We start from the raw sequence: 19,454 nt of genomic DNA on the forward strand, positions 1-19,454 counted from the left end.
GACACTTAATCTGAATTTAACTTCTGGAAAATCCTATAAGTGTGTGCAAAGGATAGAAAGAACCTCACCCTTTCTGGGCGGGACACTCAGAACACTTCTGACATGATCTTCACTGAATTTGGAGAAAGGAGAGGTGGGCCCCAAATGGAAGACAACAGAACACAGACTCCAGGTTTTCAAAGCCAATGGGGGCATCCTCCATGGGTTAAACTCAACCTTGGCTTTGCCCTTCTTCGCCCACATCTGACATATAGAAGACATTTAGTATTCAACAAGAAAAGTCATTTGGCAAATTGAACTGGATCTTATAAAGCTCAGGACTGTTTTTGATCAGTAGGGTGTTTACCGCTTTTAAGGATTTCCCCTCCCCCTGCACACCAGCCCACTCCCTCTATCCATAATCTCTTCAGGGCTGCACACAATGATGGATTTGGTTCCCTTCAATAATTCCTTCTATGGCAAATTATACCCATTAGATTTGCTTACAGAGCTTAGCTGGTATATACCATGCTGGTTTCCTTCCACAATTATTTCTTGCTTCTTTGAGGGTGGGGGAGGTCTTTTATGAAAGCAGTGAACATTTCTTTTCTTCTTTCTTTCTTGTTTTGCTATTGTCGTAAGAGGAGGCGTTATTAAGTCTAAGCTCACCACAAAAGGCCATGGCTACTTAGCCAGCATGCACTAGGTGTGCAAGTTCAGGAATAAAGGCTGCTTTGTGTTCAGCAGAACCTTTTCTTTAGGACTTGGAAGGTGCTTGCAGTAATTGGACATTTGACTGTTTCTTTAATGTAGGTGGGTCACCGCTGTGGTGCCCTTTTATCAGTGAGGATTCTAGACCAGCAATATGTAAGACCAGGTCTGGTTTTGCCCAGCCATTCTCAATTGGTATGGTGGTGACAAAAGGCTCTGAGGGGAGGGTGGCAAGGAAAATAAGGAAAAAAGAACTGGGTTAAATAGGCATGGCATTACACGAGACAAAAGGGGACACTAGAAGTTTCCTGAGATCTCTGATCCTCACTCTGGCTTGTCCTTATGAAAGATCCCTTAACTTGGAGTCATGATCCTGCCTTTTGCCCTTCTCTAGACCTTAGTTCTTCATCTCTGGTGGGAGGACACTAAGAGATGGACCTAAGGTCAACCCTGGCTCTGTATTTTTCTTTAGGTTCCCACCTGATCAGCCAGACACTTCTAAACCTGTACACGCATACACTCTTGAAGCCACGCTGATAACATTTGCACTTTGGTCAAAGTGCAAATACAACTAGTGCTGACACAGATTAATCTGTAGCCCCAGAAAGCCCTCTGGTTCCCTCTTCCTCCTTCCCTCTTTTGCTCTGCCAGACCCCCACACCCTGACTTTCGAACAGCACATGGAAGCAGTTTCGCCTACATTAGTTACCGCTCTGGCTGCCTCATAAGTAGGAAAGGATTGGTATGATCAACCCCAAGGCGCTGGAGTCAGGCGAGCTCTCTCCTGCTGTTGAGAAGTCTGATTGTAGGTACCTTCGGAGTGAGTCAGGGCCAGCCTGGAGCTGAGAGCCTCCAGCGACTTCCTGTCCCCTTTTGGATCAAGCTCATGCACCAGCACACAGACAAGGTTCACCCAGCCAAAGATCCAGGCTCATGGGCTTCTGTCCTACTTACAAACCAATGGCAGAACGAACAGGTACAGTGCCCGTGGCCTGAACCACCAGAGAGAGGTGACGGCGCAAACCACCCAACCTTGGCCAATTTGCCAGAAGAGGAAAATTCCTCCTTGACCTTGTCCAGGATCATCCAGTTCATTTTGGGCATGTGACCAAAAATCTACCCAATTAAGCATCTACACTTTGGCTATTTCTCTTCTTTCCATCCCCTTTCGTTTCTCCCCTCCCCATTTCTGGAGTGTGGACTTGCTATGCAGATCAGGCTAGCCTCAAACTTGAGCCAATCTTCCTGCTTCTACCTCCTGAAATTCAGCATACAGGCATTGACTGTTTCTTTGTCAAAATATCTCCGAACAAAGCCACACCAGTGCAAAATAAGGAAAAGGGCTGAGAAAGGCCGACCACAATTCTACCATCTGGGCAGTGCCACTGAGTAGAGAAATGCTTTTTCATCTCTAAAGCTCCATGGCTCCTGAATGTCCATCCAGTCCAGAGTCCTACAGACAAGGAATGTCAATTTCCCACCCTTCGGAGCTCTTTAAGAAGGGCAGGATGCAGAGGTCTCAATGAGGGTATTTCAACACTTGCAATAAAGGAAGGCTTGTGGGTTGGGTACTCGAGTATTTGTTCTGGAACCAATACCACAGCATTGTGGGAACCAACTTGTTGATGGCTTATCGAGCAAGTCTTCATTTTTTCCTTTAGCTTACTTAGGACTTCATTTGTTTGTTTTTAGCTGTTTTTTTTTTCTGGAGACTCATAGAAGGAAGCTGTGGGTTTTGATACAAGGATCTCGAGTTTTAGGTTAAAGATCCAAGGGATGGATATTGCTTGTAGTACTCACAGAGCAAGTTCCTAACTACCTAACCTGCTGCCATTTCTGACTTTCTGGCCTGCATGCTAAAAGTTTTGACTTTCTTTTTTATTCTGGTCTGCTATGTAAGTACTCATGATCGCCTCTGGTAACCCACTTCCTCATCCTTAAAATGGACATTTTTAACACACAATCCTCCGAATGTCCTGAGTAAACCCAGTTAATATAGATAAAGTAGCCAAAAAGCCTCACTCTGGAGACTTTTGAGAAGAGGAGGCAACCAAACTCTAAAAGCTGCTGTACCAAATGTGTTGAATCATGGAAGGGGAAAAAAAAAAAAAACTTGCAGATAATACAAAAGCAGAATAGCTAAACTTTCCTGTGGATGGGCAAACAGCCACCTGGGGCTGGGACTTGGACTACAGCACAAAGCTGTCTCCATAAATTATTGGGTCATCTCGTTCCTCAGTTGTCCTTTCTGTAAAATGGAGTTGAAGTTCTTAAATGTTCTAGGATACCATTTCTGTCTTAGGAATTTCTGAGCAGTTAAACGCAGATGCGGAGAGCATGTGTTTCCAGTTGCTGCCAGTAGGGGGCGAATGCACACGAACCCAGCACGGACGCAGAGAGTGATAAGGTTTGCGAATACAGTGGAAAAAACCCTAGCCAATGTTTTTTCTGGAACTATTCTGTTCTAAGGCGCTGTGAGAGGGCCAAATGGGATTCTTTTAAACTATTTTGTTCAAACTCCTGAAAAATGCCCTAAACTGTAACAATACCATTCACTGCATCAAGAGGGGCAGCATGGTGAGCAGGACCACACCCCGCCCGTGGGTGGGGACGGAGTCTGAGGTTGAGGACAGGGTTTGGGGAGGTGGTGGGTTTTCCTTGAGCTGACTATCTGTGCAGAATCCGGCTTCCCTCTTAAAGGCAGATGAAGGAGGGGCCTGTACAATTTTTTTTCTCAGCTGCCTTTGGTTTAGTGGATCCAGGGGAAGTGGATCCAGGTGGAAGAGGGTGGGTGGCCACTTTGCCCGAGGAGACAAAATTCTCTCCGGCAAGCAGTCAAGGTTGAGTCCAACACCCCCACAGGAGGCACTCTGACTGCCTCTCATGGAGGGGCTGGTGTGGGAGCTAGAGATAGATTCAGATTCAGTCCCAGGCCCCAGCTGTGTCTCTGAGCCCAGACACCCCTTTCAATTCATTCAAAAGAGCAAAGAAAAGCTGCTTACGTGAAGACAAGTGGCGGCTAGGTCCAGACAGAAGGCTTTCAAGGCAAGAGAAGGCAGGCGTGCTCCCAGCACCAGCGGATGGTAGAAATAAAGGCACCTGTAGCCTTGTGATATAAGTGACACCTACAGACAGGTCCGTTTGGTTTTTCAGGTTTATGCACAGCCCCTTTGATGACGGTGACATACAGTGTGACACGGCTCCTTGGTGGGGGGGGGTTGGTTCTCACATGCAGAAAGTTTACCTTTCTCTTGATCTTGTACCCAGTTCTCACTGCCCACCACTCAGTTAGGGGACCCAGGAAACTAGCACAAAATTCCTGCCCCTGGGGGATACGTGTGGAATGCTTGCAGTAGTATTCTCCCTTGTGCAAACCAGAGGGAAATGCAGGCCTGGTTCTGTCCATTGCAGCCTTCTCCGAGGCTAGCCAAGTCCTGAACCTTTGTTTGCCGTGTTATCTCCTTTCTGTGTGTGATGAAAGAAGAGCAGTGTGTGGTAGTGGCAAAGAATAAAGGCGCTGCAGGGATCCAGTTCTGTGCGCGCTCATCATTTTCCGGCTGTGTTACTGTGAATAAGTTAATGAGCATATCTGGGATTCATCAGATTAATGCAATAATGGCTGCTGGGAAGGCTGTACTTGGGAATGCAGCAAATCACCTGGAAGCCTGTCCTTAGGTGCTACATGTTCCCTTTTTAAATAAAGCGTGTTAGTCAGAAATTCCCTTCCTTTCATTGATCCAGCCAGGGGGCAGAGGGAGAGCCAGTGGGCAGCACCCTTGTTGGCCTTTTCACTCTAGGCACCCAGAGGGCATCCTGTTTGAATACTGGAGCCTGGTGATAGTTTTCTCCTTTTTCCAATCTCCTCTGCTTTACAGATGGAGATATGAAGGGAGCTTGTAGTTTGTCAAGTGTCGAGGGTTCTTTGTTTGCAAACTCTCAGTTGTCTCATTGAGAACTCCCCTTGTTTTAGGACATTCCTTTAATCGGAATGGTGACATATGAGGTCCTCTGGGAGGAGTATTTGTAACCCTCTATCATGCGTACCATTCTTTCTGCAATCTCATGCAGCCGAGTCACCAACATGCCCAAACTTCGGACTTGAAGGTGAAAGCTGAGACTGGTTCGTTAGGTTTTCTTGGGAACTCTGGGCATGGGCACTCAAATCCAAACACATGAGTGGTGTGAAGAAACAAAAGGTAGTTCATGTGTCACCATGGAAAAATAGTTGGAGAAAGATAAGTGAACTTCTGAGGATACTAACTTAGCTGTGTGACCTTAGACAAGACAGCCAGCTTTTCTGAGTCCCAATTCTCCCAATAGTAATAGGAGAAAAAATAGGATTAAGATAGTTATTGAAAAATCATTTTTTTCTGGGTGTGGTGATGCCTTTAACCCCAGCCAGACAAAAGCTGGCAGATATCTGTAAGTTCAAGGTCTGCAGAGTGAGCTTTAGGTCAATCAGGGCTACACATGCAGTGAGACTATCTCAAAAAGTGTTTTGATTTCTTTATAATTGTGTGCATATGTGCATTTGTGTGTGTGTCTCTTTCTGTGGGCCTCTGTAGACCAGAGGTCAACATTTGTGTCTTTCTGAATCATCCTTAATCTTACTTCGTTTTACTTTTTAAAAATTTTATTTTTATTTTACGTGTATGACTGTTTTGCCTGCCTACATGTATGTATGTGTTACTGCACGTGTGTCTGGTACTTGGGGAAGCCAGAAGAAGGTGTCAGATCTCTTGGAACAGAACTTGAGTTACAGATACTGTGAGTGGCCATGTGGGTGCTGGGAATCTAACTCAGGACCTCTGCAAGAGCAGCAAATCCTCTTAACTTTGAGCCATCTCTCCAGCTTCTTGGTTACTTTTGAGATAGTCTATCACTGGACCTGGAGCTCACTGATTCAGCACACTAGCTGGGTCCAAAGCTCCCAGGATGTTCCTGTCTCTGCTCCCCCAGTCCTGGCATTGTGGGTATGTGCTGCTGCACCCAGATTTTTTTATTTTTTAAAGTATAGGTTCTAGAGTTTTCCTGCTTGGAAGTCAAGTCCTTTATCCACAGAGCCATCTCCCTAGCCCCTAGGGCAGTAGTTTAGAAACTGTCCTGTTTGAAGGGCGAGAGCGTGGAAGAGAACATGGAAGTCTAATACTTCCTCTTGGGATTCAAGAACCTCAAAGATTCTCTCTAAATCTGGGTAAGATTTCATCTGAACAAAAGAATCTGCACATGAACAGAATTTACAAGTAACTGAGTTTAGATGCCCCTTCAAGTTTTAACATCTGTGAATTCTCCTGTTTAAGCCTGTTTTCTGGACGTCTCCTATAGTCCTGTGTGCTATTTTCTTCTATGCTATTGCTATTGGTTTCTGAGCCACACACATATAGCCTTCCCAGGGAAAAAAGTCCTAGCAAAATATGCTATTCTATTATTGTTTTTAGAAAAGAAGCTTTTGGAGAAATTTGCATTTTTTCCTATGATCTCAGTTGTTTGAGAGTGGAAAGTAATCTAGCAGCAGATGTGTGTGGCATCCACCCTGGTTTGTCCTGTGGTCCTGAGTGTATAAGGTGGCATCTCTGGTGACTGCGTGGAAAATTACAGGCTTCTGGACCAGTAGCTAAAAGGGGAAGATTGATATAAACAAATGAGAAATAGCACTCTAAGTATAAACATCACATTTTATCTAAATTTGATTAGAATGGATATTTGGATGATCTGAAACACTAAACTTCTAAAAGCTGCATGATGAATGGCAGTGAAGGTGGGATGTGGAAGTGGGAAGGGCCAAGAGACAGGGGTGAGGGCCAGATGGGAGAGGAAGGGCTGAGGTTATTTAGAATTCTTTCTGTCTTCCTTCCAGGTTCACAAAGTGTCATTCACTGTATCACTGTATGAGAATCGCTAAGAGAAGTGACTCTGGCGGGCGTTGGTGTTATATGCCGTTATCACCAGCACTCGGGAGGCAGAGGCAGGTAGATCTCTCTGAGTTTGAGGCCAGCCTGGACTACAGAGCTAGTTCCAGGGCAGGCTCCAAAGAAGGAAAGGCTCTCTCTTGAAAAGAGAGAGAGAGAGAAAGAGAGAGAGAGAGGTGACTTTGGAAAGAGACCTCTCAGACAAGCTGATCTGAAAAGCAACCCCCCTCCCTGCAAACAACTGTGCATTCCAGTGAGCATGATCTGCTATATTTCATTAACTACCCTTTGTGCAGACCTTCAACCAGGGAGCTATTTAGCATCTCTCTTTTTCAGACGATGTAGATGAAGCCTGTGGTCATACAGTTTGCAGTAGCAGAGGCAGAGCAAGCATTGTGCTGTTCCAGCTGTTTGCCTCCAGAGTCCAGCCCTCAGGTTCTGATGGTTCTGGGTGGTCCTGGGGCCGATGTTTGGGTAATAGAGGAAGGAATCACATTCCTATACAGCATCTCTCATATGCCAAGTGTACTGGGATGGCTCACCTGTCTTACCTTGGTTTTTATTATTATCATTTTTTTTTACAGTAACCCTAGGAGATGGTTACCATTATATTATTTTTAAGATAAGGAAACAGAGGTGTTGGCATTTGCTGGTCACCCAGCTGGGCTGGGGCAAGCTCTGGGTTGAACTGCAGCTTGCCCAATGAAAACCACATTAGAGAAACAGGATCTCATCTTGGCCTCACTCTCTGACTCTGGCCTCGGCACTGGCCTCGTTAGATGTCCCCCTCCCTATGGCTCAGGATCTTCACATTTCCTGGTCATTGTCAGTACAGCCCCTTTCTCAGTGTGAGTAGAAACCCTTTTGTGTACTTCACTGAATGTGCAGCCTTAGGGGTGGGCCTTGGGTTGAAAAAGACAGCTGACATGTACGCATGCACGCACACACACACACACACCACAGAATCAAGTGAGTTAAAGGACATGCCATCCGACACAGACATGAGGCCAGAAGGTCCCATCCAAGCCTTCACTGTATCCATTCAAGCAGACACTGGCTTCTGTTTGTTGCTTTTCCTGGAACTGTTATTCAAGTCATCTCCCATCCCCACCCGCTGCCCCACACACAACCTGCTGCCCTCACTGGCGCCCAAACCCACCCAGGCAGCACAGGTTGAAAGCAAAAGTGAACTGAAAACAGCTGTGGCAGTTGTAGAGCATTAGGAGAGAGTGTTAGCAGGCAGGCTCAGGCTGTGGGGTCAGTCTCCACGGTTCTGGCTTTATTTCCAGCACAGACTCTGAGGAGAACGTTTATTTTCCTATGCTCTATTGTTTCAACTAGTCAATGTCAGAATGTGTTTTGGTGGATTTTTGGAGGGGTGTCAGTGGATGTATCTGATAACAAATTCCTGGCACCTGGCACCTGGCACCTGGGAGCTATTTGATGAGGCATCAACTTCATGGGTGCATTTCTTCATCTGTGAGGCATTTACTGTGATTGCTGATACATGGTAGGTCTCATTAGGATGGACAGAAATACAGTTGTTGATCGAGACCCTGGCCTTTGAGTCTGCCATACCGAGAAGGATAATGAATAGTCCTAACAACTGTCCTTTACTGGGTGCATTTCCTAGGTGCTAGGAACAAACCAAGAATGCTGTGTGTATTAAGTCATTTGATAATTATGTCATTCCTATGAGGGCTGTCTCATCATCACCTAAAATTTACTGATGAGGAAACAGGTATAGAGAGTTCAGGCAACTTGCCTAATACCACATAGCTGGTAGAACACTTCTCAGGTTTTGACCTCGGGAATGCATGCAGTCAGAGTGCCCTGGCTTGTGATGTCATGGTAATCCTGGGAGGACAACTCTGAGTGGAGATGTACTCAGATATGATGCTTGACAGCAAGTATAAAGGCTGGGAATTTGCTGGTCTCTAAAGTTCTCAGCATGGACTTAAGCACATACAAGCATTTAAACAAATTGTGTACTGATTGTAAGGGCTGAGATTTCCCTTTTCCCTTTAATCCCTCTTTGGATATCTTCTCCCATCTTTGGCCATTCATACGTCCTTCTTTCTGACTAAGAATCTCAATTCAGTTGAGAGCATCAATGAGGTTGTTCCCCACTAGACACTCTTTCTTGGTTGTGTTTCGAAAGTAATGGGTCTTTGTATATTTTCAGCACTGGAGATATGGAACTCAAACACTGGCAAAACAGTGGTTGGCCACAGTGTTATAGAGATGAACAATACTGTAATAACTATTACAAAACTCAAGTTTTGTTTTGAGACAGGGTTTTGCTATATAGCCCTTACTGTCCTGGAACTTTCTATGTAGACCAGGCTGGCTTTGAATTTACAGAGACCCTGCATCTATCTCCCAAGTATTGGGATTACAGGTGTGTGCTACCATGCCTGACTTAAATTTGTTTTTTTTTTTTTTCCTTTTGATTTTGAAAAACAGCCTTAGGCAATCAAGGATGGTTTTGAACTCAGTCTGTAGCCAAAGACGACCACGGACACAAGACCCTCTCCTCTACCTTACAGGTGATGGGATTACAGGGCCATGCCACTCTGATTTATTTATGCAGTGATGAGGATGAAACCTAGAGCTTCATGCATGCTACTTGAATGCTCTACCAACTGGGTTACATCCACAGTACAACTGGATTCTGTTAAAACTGTGGAAATACTCATCTCCTATTCACGAGGGTTTAATTACACCAATGTTTGTGAAACAGTTGCCTCACTGCAAGAATGTCTTTTCCCTTTGTCAGTAGAGGTATTGGAAGCCAAACCATTGCAGATTTCTTGATTAGGATCAGGCTGGTAAATCTGAAGTCATAATGGCTGTGCAAAGGCATAGATCTGAGAGGTTCAGCCAGGGAATCCTTCTCCAAGAAAGGGTTCTTAAAGGCAGAGTGTTCTGTAGTTCTTTTCCTATTGAATATCAACATCCTGGCAGGCATGAGGCTTGCTTTCAGTGAGTGTTTTCAGAGGTGAACCTGTGGCTAGTCCTTGCTGTTGCCAACTGGGTATGGGGAATACTGGTGCTGCTGTTGGTAGCCTTGGTGGTGACTGGGCCTGTCCAATGAGCTCAGTTGATCTGCAAAGGATCTTGGCAAAGACTATCAATAGATAATCACATTCATTAGAGATTCATCTTCCCACAGGGACCCTGATACTGGGCTTGCTGCAAAAACTTCACCTTCTGAACCTGTCTCCTCGTTGGTGGAGGGGGAAGGACCACACATGCAGCCTGGCGATGTGTGTGGACACAGTGGCCTCTAGTTCTATACTGAACTCCTGCAGTCATCATTCAAAGGTGTGTCTGTGGTTAAGAGGAAGGAAGGGTGTGTGAGTAGGAGAGGGGGCTTCTGGGGGAAATTAGTAGTTGGATCTGTGTAGATCTGCCTTTATTAATTAGCCAAAACATTTTTTGAAGATACTGCTGAGAAGGAATGGTACAGCCTAGCTGTCTATCAAAGAAGAATAGATAATGAAAAGTTGTATAGATGAAGAAAATGAATTATAAAATTTGCATGAAAATGGATGAAGCTGGAAAATATCTATTGAGGTAACCCGGGATCAGAAAGACAAATACTGTATTCCCTCTTGTGTGGATCTTAGCTTTAAATGAAAAGCTTTTAGTTTATTTATTATTTTTATGTGCATGAATATTTTGCCTGAATGTGTGCTCCTGTATCACTTGCATGCCTTCCTTGTGCCCTCAGGGGTTAGGAAAGGGTGTTGGAACCCCTGGAATTGGAGTCGTAGATGGTTGTGAGCCATAGTGTGGGTGCTGGGAATCGATATTTGGTCCTTTTGAAGACTATCCAGTGTTCTTAACTGCTTTTAGTTTCTGGATGTGTGTATGTATGGGTGAATATAGCTAGAGGCCAGGAAACAGAAAGGGATCTATGAAAGGAGAACAGAGGCTTTAAGGGAGAGGTGTAGAGAGGGATAATTGATATGAAAGTGGTCAAGGGAATGCTGGGAGTGGGAGGGCCTGGGGTGTGTTTGGGGATGGGGACCAGGGAAAGGGGTAGGGGGAGAGAAACAGAGTCAGGGCTGGAGCAACCAAATCTGAGTATGAATGAAAATGCCCAAAGGAAACCTGCTAATCGTGTACGTTAATTTAAAAAGATAAAATAACCCTTTTAAAAGATGTTACTGAGTATGTGTTTTAGTGATGCCCATCAATTTAAATAATAATCTCAGGATCTGAACACTGTTAAATATGCAGCTAAGTTACAAAGTTTATCTGGATTTCAGAATCGTTAATGTCAGGATTTGGTAGTTACAGTAATCATAAAAACCCAACAAATTAGTAAGTCAGCATATAACAAAAAGGGAGTATAAAAATGAGCAAGACCTAGTTATGGCATCAGGGAAAAAGACTTCGTCTATGAACACGCAAGGGAAACAGTTGAGGGTACTATATAATTTTGCAGTTAATTTTGAATTAGAGGTTTGGAGGATGTGAGTGAAGGGGGAGCTCAGTGGGATTTGATATTCCAACTGGACAATGAAGGACTGCGATGACTTGCTAAAATGGATGGTTAGTGTGCTGCAGACTTAGCCATCGTAGGAGTGGGGCTGTTATTATATCCATTTTATGGAAGAGGAAACCGAGGTTCATAGAGTTTCTGTGATTTGTGTTAGGTCACTGACTTAAACAGCAGAACCAGGGTTTCCTCTGAAAGAAGTCAGAGCTCAGGCCACAGAGCACTGTGCTTAAGTGGGGGTGGGGATGGGGAGGGTAGGGGGAATGTCTTGTTTTCACCAGAGGCATGGGTGCAAAGGAGGAGGAGAGTGGGAGTGGCTAATCCTGGCACTTCCTGGGCACAGATTGTTGGCTCCAGGTCACTGTCACAGGCAGCCATGCACCTCTGTGAACAACAACAAACAAAAACAAAAAAAAGGGGGGGTTGTCTTTCCAATTCAAGAAGACCTCAGTATTGAAGAGCCTCAGACTTTGTTACTCTTGAGGGGCAAACACCTGCAAGGCAGCATGGGTGGGTCACAATGTCCTCTCTCTCTTTTTTCTCTTTCCTTTCAAAGTTTATTTTATTTGAAGGATGAGAGTCCTACTAAGTTGCATTTTTATAAATGTTGGGAGCAAGAGTTGGGAATTTCTAGGACAGCCTCCTGCTTTCAAAGACTGGTGCTCTAAGTGTGGCATTTGGTGCATCTTATCTGAAAAGAACATTAACAGCCATGCTGCAGATGAGGATCTAAGTCAGGTGGTACTTTTATCTGTATTTTTTTTTCTTGGAAAGAATGGCACTTGGGTACTAAGGGTTCATAGTTTATCTGTTCCCTGCAATGGAACTGGACATTCTGGTACATACAGAGAGCTGTCAATCAGGTGTCCATCTCCCAGGCTGCACTGCAGCAGCTGTAGAGAAGCCTATCTTTGGGGCTTTCTTAATATTATCATAATAGACATGGTCTGGATAACTAATTTTATAAGGAAATCATTAAGACTGAATGTGTACTTTGTGCATTGTGGGTTCTGTTCTTACTCCCGTGGCTTTTCTGCACACCATTTTCTGGTGCTCATTATGGAGGCTGTTATTCAGTCTTGTTTTTGTTTTTTTTGACCATCTTTTAAATAATATTTTCCGTCCACCGATCTCTTCTTGTTTTCCACAGTTGTAAACATTTGCCATTAAAATGTTCAAAGGTCTCACCAGACATGAAGGCACAAGCCTGTGATCCCAGCACTGGAGGCTGAAGCCAGAGGAGCACCACTTCGAGGTCAGCCTGGCCTCCAGTGTGAGATCCGGTCTCAAAGGAATGAATGAATAAACAAGTTCAAAGATCTGAATTATACTCTGAAATTTCCTGAAGTTGGTTCCGTTTAGGGTCTGAGTGGGGAGCACAGACTTGTACAAGAAAGCAGGCATTGTGCTGTTTTACAAAGCTATTCTAAAGTTTTCTGGCATCTTGTTATCAGTTTTTCAGAATGTCCTGAGTGGAGGCTGAGGGTTCCTACTTCTGATAAACCTGGGGGCCCTTAACTCTGAGAGCTGACTGGCTCTCAGACAGTTCCCATCAACATGGACATGTTTGTATTTGGAACTCATAATCCCAGGAGACCTTGTTAGGCTAGCCCCAGGTGCCCAGGCTCCACATCTTTGGATGCTATCTCTGAGAAACCAGGTGAAGACAGACACCCTCAGAGGCCCACACCTTACTTACCCTCACCTGCATCCCTTCTTAAGAACCACATTTTAATTTCCTCTCAATGAGTGAACGCAAGAGGGTAGGTGGTAGACTTTGGATTCATTTGGAGGGACCATTGTCCCTCTGGCTCCTGGGAACCAGTGAGATATAGACAGGCCTGATCATTTTCAGGAGAAGTGGTGATTAAACAGGTAGCCATGGCCTTGCTAAGAGCAGAAGCCAGATGAGAAGGCAGCTAAGGAAAGACCAAGCGTAGAAGGAACCCTAGGCTTTGAGTCTAAGAGTTGCAGGTTCAGATCTCAGCTTTACCAACTTGGCAGCTTTTTGTACCTCAGTTCCCTCATGTGAAAAGGTATGACTATTTCATAGAGTTTTGATGACAACTGAATAAAATGGGTGCTGGAGGAGATGGCTCAGAAGGGCACTCACTGCTCTTGCAGAGGGCTTGGGTTCAGTTCCCAGAACCTACATAGTGGCTCACAACTGTCTGTAACTCCAGTTCCAGAAGATCCGATGCCCTCTTCTGACCTCCATGGCACTAGTCACATGTGATGTGTACATACAAACATGCAGGCATAACACTCATATAGATAAAATAAATCTTAAAAAATTACAATCGAATGAAATACTGTAGTGTAAGAAGTATTTAGCTCAGTCCCAAACACATACTAAGTATTCATCAGATTATTATCATAAGTTATTTTTAAGCTTAGCTAGCCCTGGGTTTGGTAATCAGCACAATGGAAACGCTATTGGATGTCCACTGGATCAGGTGGAATAGCACATATATGTACATTTTGCATGTGGGTAGACAGCATTTGGCAGTGGTTCTTATTTAACTTAGCAGAACAGGAGTTTCATGAAGTATCTGTTTCCCCACCTACATTTTCCCACTTCTGGTCTCCAATGTGCCCTTTTGGGAACACAGAAAGTCCACGAATCCCAACAGGTCACTACAGAGTATCCAGAAGATTTGCCATTTGGCCACACCATTTCCAGCTATCACCAACCACTTACATGTTTCTGGCAGTCCCCATCGATGGGACTCCTGAGAGCTCACCTTTTTGCACCTGTCCATGGGAGCACCTGTCTCTATAGGTAATAGTCATTCAGCTTTATGGTAGGCAGGCTGTGTCCACCTCAGGTTACAGGTGTCACTTTGGGCAATGTGCAAGCCAGAGGGCAGATTTTGCATAAGGACCTCTGAGTTGGGTGGGGGGGGGATAATTGAAGTCAAGCATTCCATCTAAATTAAGTGATGAGTTGTACAATTGGCCAGGAGATACTGGCTATGTGTTGGGAAAACTGGCCCAGGCACCCAGTGTTTTGAGTGGACAGTGAAAGAAGGGCAGAATTGACTGGCCTGGCTCTATCCGTATTCCAGAGTCCCTGGGCAGTTGCTCACTATTGGCAGAAAACTAGCCTGAGGAGTGTTACCCAACCCACGATGTACCACTGAGGCTTAATTAAGGTTAAGACAGATTGGCAGACTAATTGAGATAGCTTTAGGACCTTAGCTCACAAAGCTCACATCTTCCCTCCTTCTGCTCAGAGCAGAGTGGGGTTGAACAATGGTCAGGAGGTGCTCGGGAGGAGCTCCAGCCTTGAGGGATACGTCAGAACTGGCAAACTGGTTTAAGGTGATGGATACTTAAGACAAGCCAAGATAGGTCTGGAGATAAAATCTGAAAAGATGCCTGGCAGTTTGCGGCCAAAGAGGCCACCCCTAGCCTAGGTGCAATTTACAAATTGGGGGCCCTGTAACCCTAGCTCTGTACAAATATGGATGTTTTCTTTAGTTGGGAGGGAGAAAGTGTCATGACCACCACAAGGTACAATGCAAAAGCAGGCATGATTTCACGCCCAGCTGTACTGGCCTGAACAAACATATGTATTCACCTTTATGCTACCACATATACACTGCTTCTTCTCACTGAGGCCCACGTGCGCCTAGATGTAGCTCCAGTCACACTCTCTCCTGTATCTGTTGTCCCAGACACCTTGCATCCTCCACACATAGGCATTCCAGCATAGACTTCTGTCCCTCCCTGTGCTTACATTACACACACCAGCCATCAGATAAATGTGATCCCCTTAGGAAGCTGATTAATAAAACTATTTTATCTGTAATTACACCTGAGTGATAATAATGTCCTCAGAGCCTGCATGGTTAGATTGGCTCAGATGGTCACATCCAGATTAGAGCTGAACTCACTTTGAACTCTGGCCACACTGCTGGCTCTCTACCTCAGAGATTATAAATGCCTCTAGGTGGATTCACTCCATGGAACCAAGAGGGGCAACTAGAGTTTCTCTCTCTCTCTCTCTCTCTCTCTCTCTCTCTCTCTCTCTCTCCCTCTTTCTCCCACTCACTGTCTCTCTCCTCCCTCCCTCTCTCCCTCCCTCCCTCTCTCTCTCTCTCTTTCTCTTTCCTTTTCTCTTTCTTTCTCCCCCAGAGCTGTGTAGTTAAGATCCCTGAAAAGATGGAAAAGACTGCAGTCCCCACCAAAGGGAAGGGCAGGCAAGTTACTCCCTCCAGCTTGCTCCTGTAGGCCAGTGACAACCTCAGATATTCCATGGAGGAAGCTGCCTCACATGTTGGTTTGACCATTGACATTTGAAAATAAACAGCTTAATGTCTGGGTCTTGGGATCTTGGGGACAGACTCCAGTGAGCCATAATTAACTCTTTTAAGTCTTCACGGTGTCCTCTGCACAGTAAAATATCTAATTCTTTATGATGTAATGCTGAATGGAGGCCGTGAGGAGGCCTTTTGGGCTAATTACATGTTGGAACGAGGTTAACGACATGCCGGAGATTCTTCACATGGCTCCTCTGACAGTGACAAGTCACTTGGTAGCACGCTAGGGCCAAAGACAGCCACTGGTTTAAACAAGGCCTGTGTCCTTCCCTCACTAGCTCCCTTCCCTGTCCCTAATGTTTTCAGGGACGAAGAGATCTTCTTTTTTAAAATGACCTACACAGCAAGGTCCTGAAAGTTTGGATTGACACCCTTTTGGGTCCCCGCTCCATCATAGCATTTTACAGCACTGACTTAGCCGAGGAAGGGAATACAAGCTCACCCTGTAAGCGGATACTCTGGGGCCAAGCAGGAGGCACACCTATGCAAAGAAACAATGTGTGCAAAAGCATGCATCCACAGACACACTGGATCACAGCGAAACGCCAACTGCGTGGGCATGAGCTGCTATCTACCTGCCGATGGCAAGGCAGAGCACAGCACTAGAATCCCGTTCTGCACCTGAGTGTGTCCACATTTCAAGGTCACATGAGTCCCAGGAGAGATTCTTTTTCCATCCTTCCATTTTTGAATCACTTGCAGAGCTGCCTCCAAGGGACCCTAGCCCAATCACAAGCATGTCCTGTCATGTACATCTTTGCTAACCCCATATTGGTCCCCATCCTGGTGAGGTCAGTCAAATGAACCCCACTGTTAGGCTGGGTGGAGGAAAATCCCCAGAAAAGACCATCATACATACTGTCTGAGGAGGGGGCCAAGCCTTTAGGGCTGGCCATGGACTGATGGACTCATTTGTATGTGGAAGAACCACTGAGTTTCCTGAGCATCTGCTGGGGGTACCCTCATTCCCTCCCCCCAGGGAAGGAATGGGACAGATCTAGCTGTGATCATGGAATGACAGTCTCTCAAGGTCCCCTCCTCTTTCAGCATAGTCAGACCCACACACAGCACTTACCTCAGTTCATTTGTCCCGCCAGGCTGGACTGGACTCAGGTCCTCTGATGTCATCTCCCTGCCCTGTGAAGGCCCTGGCTGGATGGGCAAGGGCCCCTCCTCCTCAGTGAGAAGGACACTGCATGACTGCTTCCAGGCAGGTGGCACCTCCTCTGGGTGTCCCGGCCCTAAGCAGCCTCCCAGGTGTGGCAGGGTCCTGGAATGGCAGCTTGCAGCTGGCTCCTCCACCTCCACAATGGCCAGCTGTCAGCAAGAGGGTTAGGCAAGACTCTGGCTCTCACTGGAGCTTCATAAGAGAGAGAGAGAACCCTAGAGAGAGGGCTGCTCCCTGGTTACTGAGGCCCTTGAGTGCTACCTGTGACAGGCCTGTGGGCTCCCAGGGAGGTGAGCATTGGCGTCCTGAGGAGCAGAGGAGAAATGTGTCAGACAGAGCTCGTCAGCACCTCAGCACCCTACCAAATAGTAATTATCCAGCCTCGTGCCACCTAGAGAGGGAGGGCAATATTTTCATCCCCATTTTATAGAAGGGTAAGTGGAGGCTTAGGGAGGTCAGACAACCACTTTAGCCAGACAGTCAGCGCTAAACTTGGCCCTGAGGGAGGCTGACTCATAGGTTACTACTGGAGCTTGGGTGAAGCCAGGCGTTTGGGGACAGCCATAGGCAGGCCTGCTCTGCGGCAGCCGGGGCTTGGGCAGTTGTGGAGGTCTGCTGTCCTTTGGAATGCTCCACAAGGCTCTCTTTCTCAGCCAGCTCTGTCCCTTTCTCATCTTTGTTTAACTCTGCATTCTGCTCTGGCTGTTTGGGCATTTACCTACATTACTCACTCGCTCCCCACTCAGGGAGCAACCGCCCCAGCTACTGTTCAAAGAAAACTTTCCTTGGGCAACTGGGTGAGTAGAAACTGCCATTCATATTTTCTGCTTGGCACTCACAAAGCATATTTGCTTATTAAAACTCCCGAGAGGTCTTCCAGAGAAGGAACCGGTTTCATTTTGTTAGCCCAGCACTTCCTACATTTCTCTGAGCAGCTTTTTCTAGAGTCATCAATGAGCATAGACCAAATAGCTAGGACTTTAACCAGCACCACATTGGGAAATCCCGAGAGGGACTGTCACCAAGACCAGGGACTGTGCCTCTTCCACCAGCGTGTTCCCCACACCACCTACCTGTGGCAGGCTTAGCATGGTGGGCAGAACTCATCACATCCTCTCATCTCTAGTTTCTCAGGCATGGCGCTAATAAGTTGTCTTTCATGTACGTTCCCCGAAGCCCTTGTGTGAAGCCAGCCATATATGGTGGTGACTTCTTTCATTGTGATGTCTAGATCTCATATCTATTCCTCTTTTTTCTTTCACAGGGTGGCCTTGGTCACCCTCCTGTCAAGGTGACCATGTTGCTCAACCCCATGCACGTGGTACTCCCAGGGACCACACAGTATGGTCACCTCCTTTATGCTCAGCATCCTTATTTTACTTTAGTCTTCTCATAGTGTTTCTCTCTACTGAACACTTATCTATTTATATATTTCTTTGCATATTCACCATCTCCAGGCTATTGGGGAATTGATATGTGGTCTAGTCATTGCTGGAAAGGTCTATGCCAGATATGGTCCCCTGTTTGCTTTCTTCATTCCTGGATCCATACTTGGGTTGCAAATCTCTAGCCTCAGGTAGGAGTAGAAGCAAAAATCTAACTTGAGCTCTGCCTCACAAGCTGAGCATCTTAGGAAGGTGAGTAAAAGCTCACTAAATATTGCCTTTATTCAGTGTTCACAAGGGAGTTTTTGACTTGTTCAACTCTGTACTCGTGGGTTATGCTCACCCACAAGAAACCCCGTGTCTCAGCTTCCTGTGTATTTGTACAAGGAACCCAGTGGGATAGCCTCATTGACTCGTCTATAAAGGATAAGCTCTGGGAACTGGGTAACCAATCATTATATTGACTGTATCACTATTTGGAGCCCTTATCCAGGCTTCTCTCACAGGCCTAACTGAATTGAGCACCACAGACACCTGTGTTGAGAAGGGTCCCAAGACCACAATCAACAGCACAATCAATGTTGCCATACATGCATTTATTTGTGTGTGCATGCATTAGCCTTCTAAACTGGCCACCGGGGAAGATGAATGTTGCTAACTCAAATGGGATTAAGTGGTATGTTTCATGCAAGGACTTCTAGGCTGGAGTCCAGGTAATGTAGCTCACTCTTGGGTGCCCAGGCTCTGAGTGTGTCTTAGCCATGTTTCACAAGAAGGAGGATGAAATGACAGAGAGAGCCCTTCTTAAAGTCATGACTTTCACATTGCTTTTGGGGTGAGCATAGGGGCTACAGAGTAGAACAGAGGACATGAGTGGGAATTCTTCATTCATTTGGCCTCTGGGTGAACACAGGAAACCAGGGTCTGTTTCTACTCTACACCATTGCACTGTAGGAAGGTTTTAGCTTCCTAGCTTTATGGGGATGGCTATTAGAGTGAGGGTAGAAAAAAAAAAGACAAGGAAATGCCTTTTAATAACATCTGAAATTAGCAACAAAACCAGCAAATTAAAAATTAGAAAGGAAGAGAAGTCACCATCATTTCCTTGAATGAACACATGCTTTCTCCAGGGAGTTTGTTTATCTCTCCAACAAATATTTATTTTGGGTCTGCCAGGAACCAGGCACTGGGCATTGGAGCTAAAATAATGCACAAAGCTATGAGTAATGAGGAAAACCTAAGACTTAAAAAAAAAAATTGATTGCTGAGTGTAGTAGGCTAACAGCTACTCCCCTAAAGAGGTCTGTCGCAATTCTCTGAGATCATTGGATGGTCCACAATGAGTGATGCCTCTAAAAGGATCTTGAGAAGGCAGAGATCATCCTGAGTTACCTGGTGGTGGGGAGGGGAAGAACAGAAGGAGTTTAGAGATGCACAAAGGAGAAGGTGAAGTGAGAAGGACAGGGC

General features: G+C 45.7%; 1 protein-coding gene across 3 annotated transcripts in view; it reads right to left on the reverse strand.

Annotated features, from left to right (window-relative positions):
- Nucleotides 1–16,835, reverse strand: part of Elf5 (E74 like ETS transcription factor 5) — a 39,488-nt gene extending 22,653 nt beyond the window's left edge. The window contains exon 1 of one of the 3 annotated variants that reach the window (XM_051184091.1): nucleotides 16,510–16,835. In XM_051184091.1, the coding sequence (XP_051040048.1) occupies nucleotides 16,510–16,562 (53 nt within the window). In that variant the 5' untranslated portion in view covers nucleotides 16,563–16,835. Of the gene's footprint in view, nucleotides 1–1,503; nucleotides 1,634–3,692; nucleotides 3,848–16,509 lie in introns of those variants that run through there. The other 2 variants (XM_051184092.1, XM_051184093.1) reach the window with 2 other exon arrangements.
- Between the last annotated feature and the right edge of the window lie 2,619 nt (nucleotides 16,836–19,454).

The sequence above is a fragment of the Phodopus roborovskii genome, unplaced genomic scaffold, assembly GCF_943737965.1.
Source record: "Phodopus roborovskii unplaced genomic scaffold, PHOROB, whole genome shotgun sequence".
NCBI classification, from domain to species: Eukaryota; Metazoa; Chordata; class Mammalia; order Rodentia; family Cricetidae; genus Phodopus; species Phodopus roborovskii.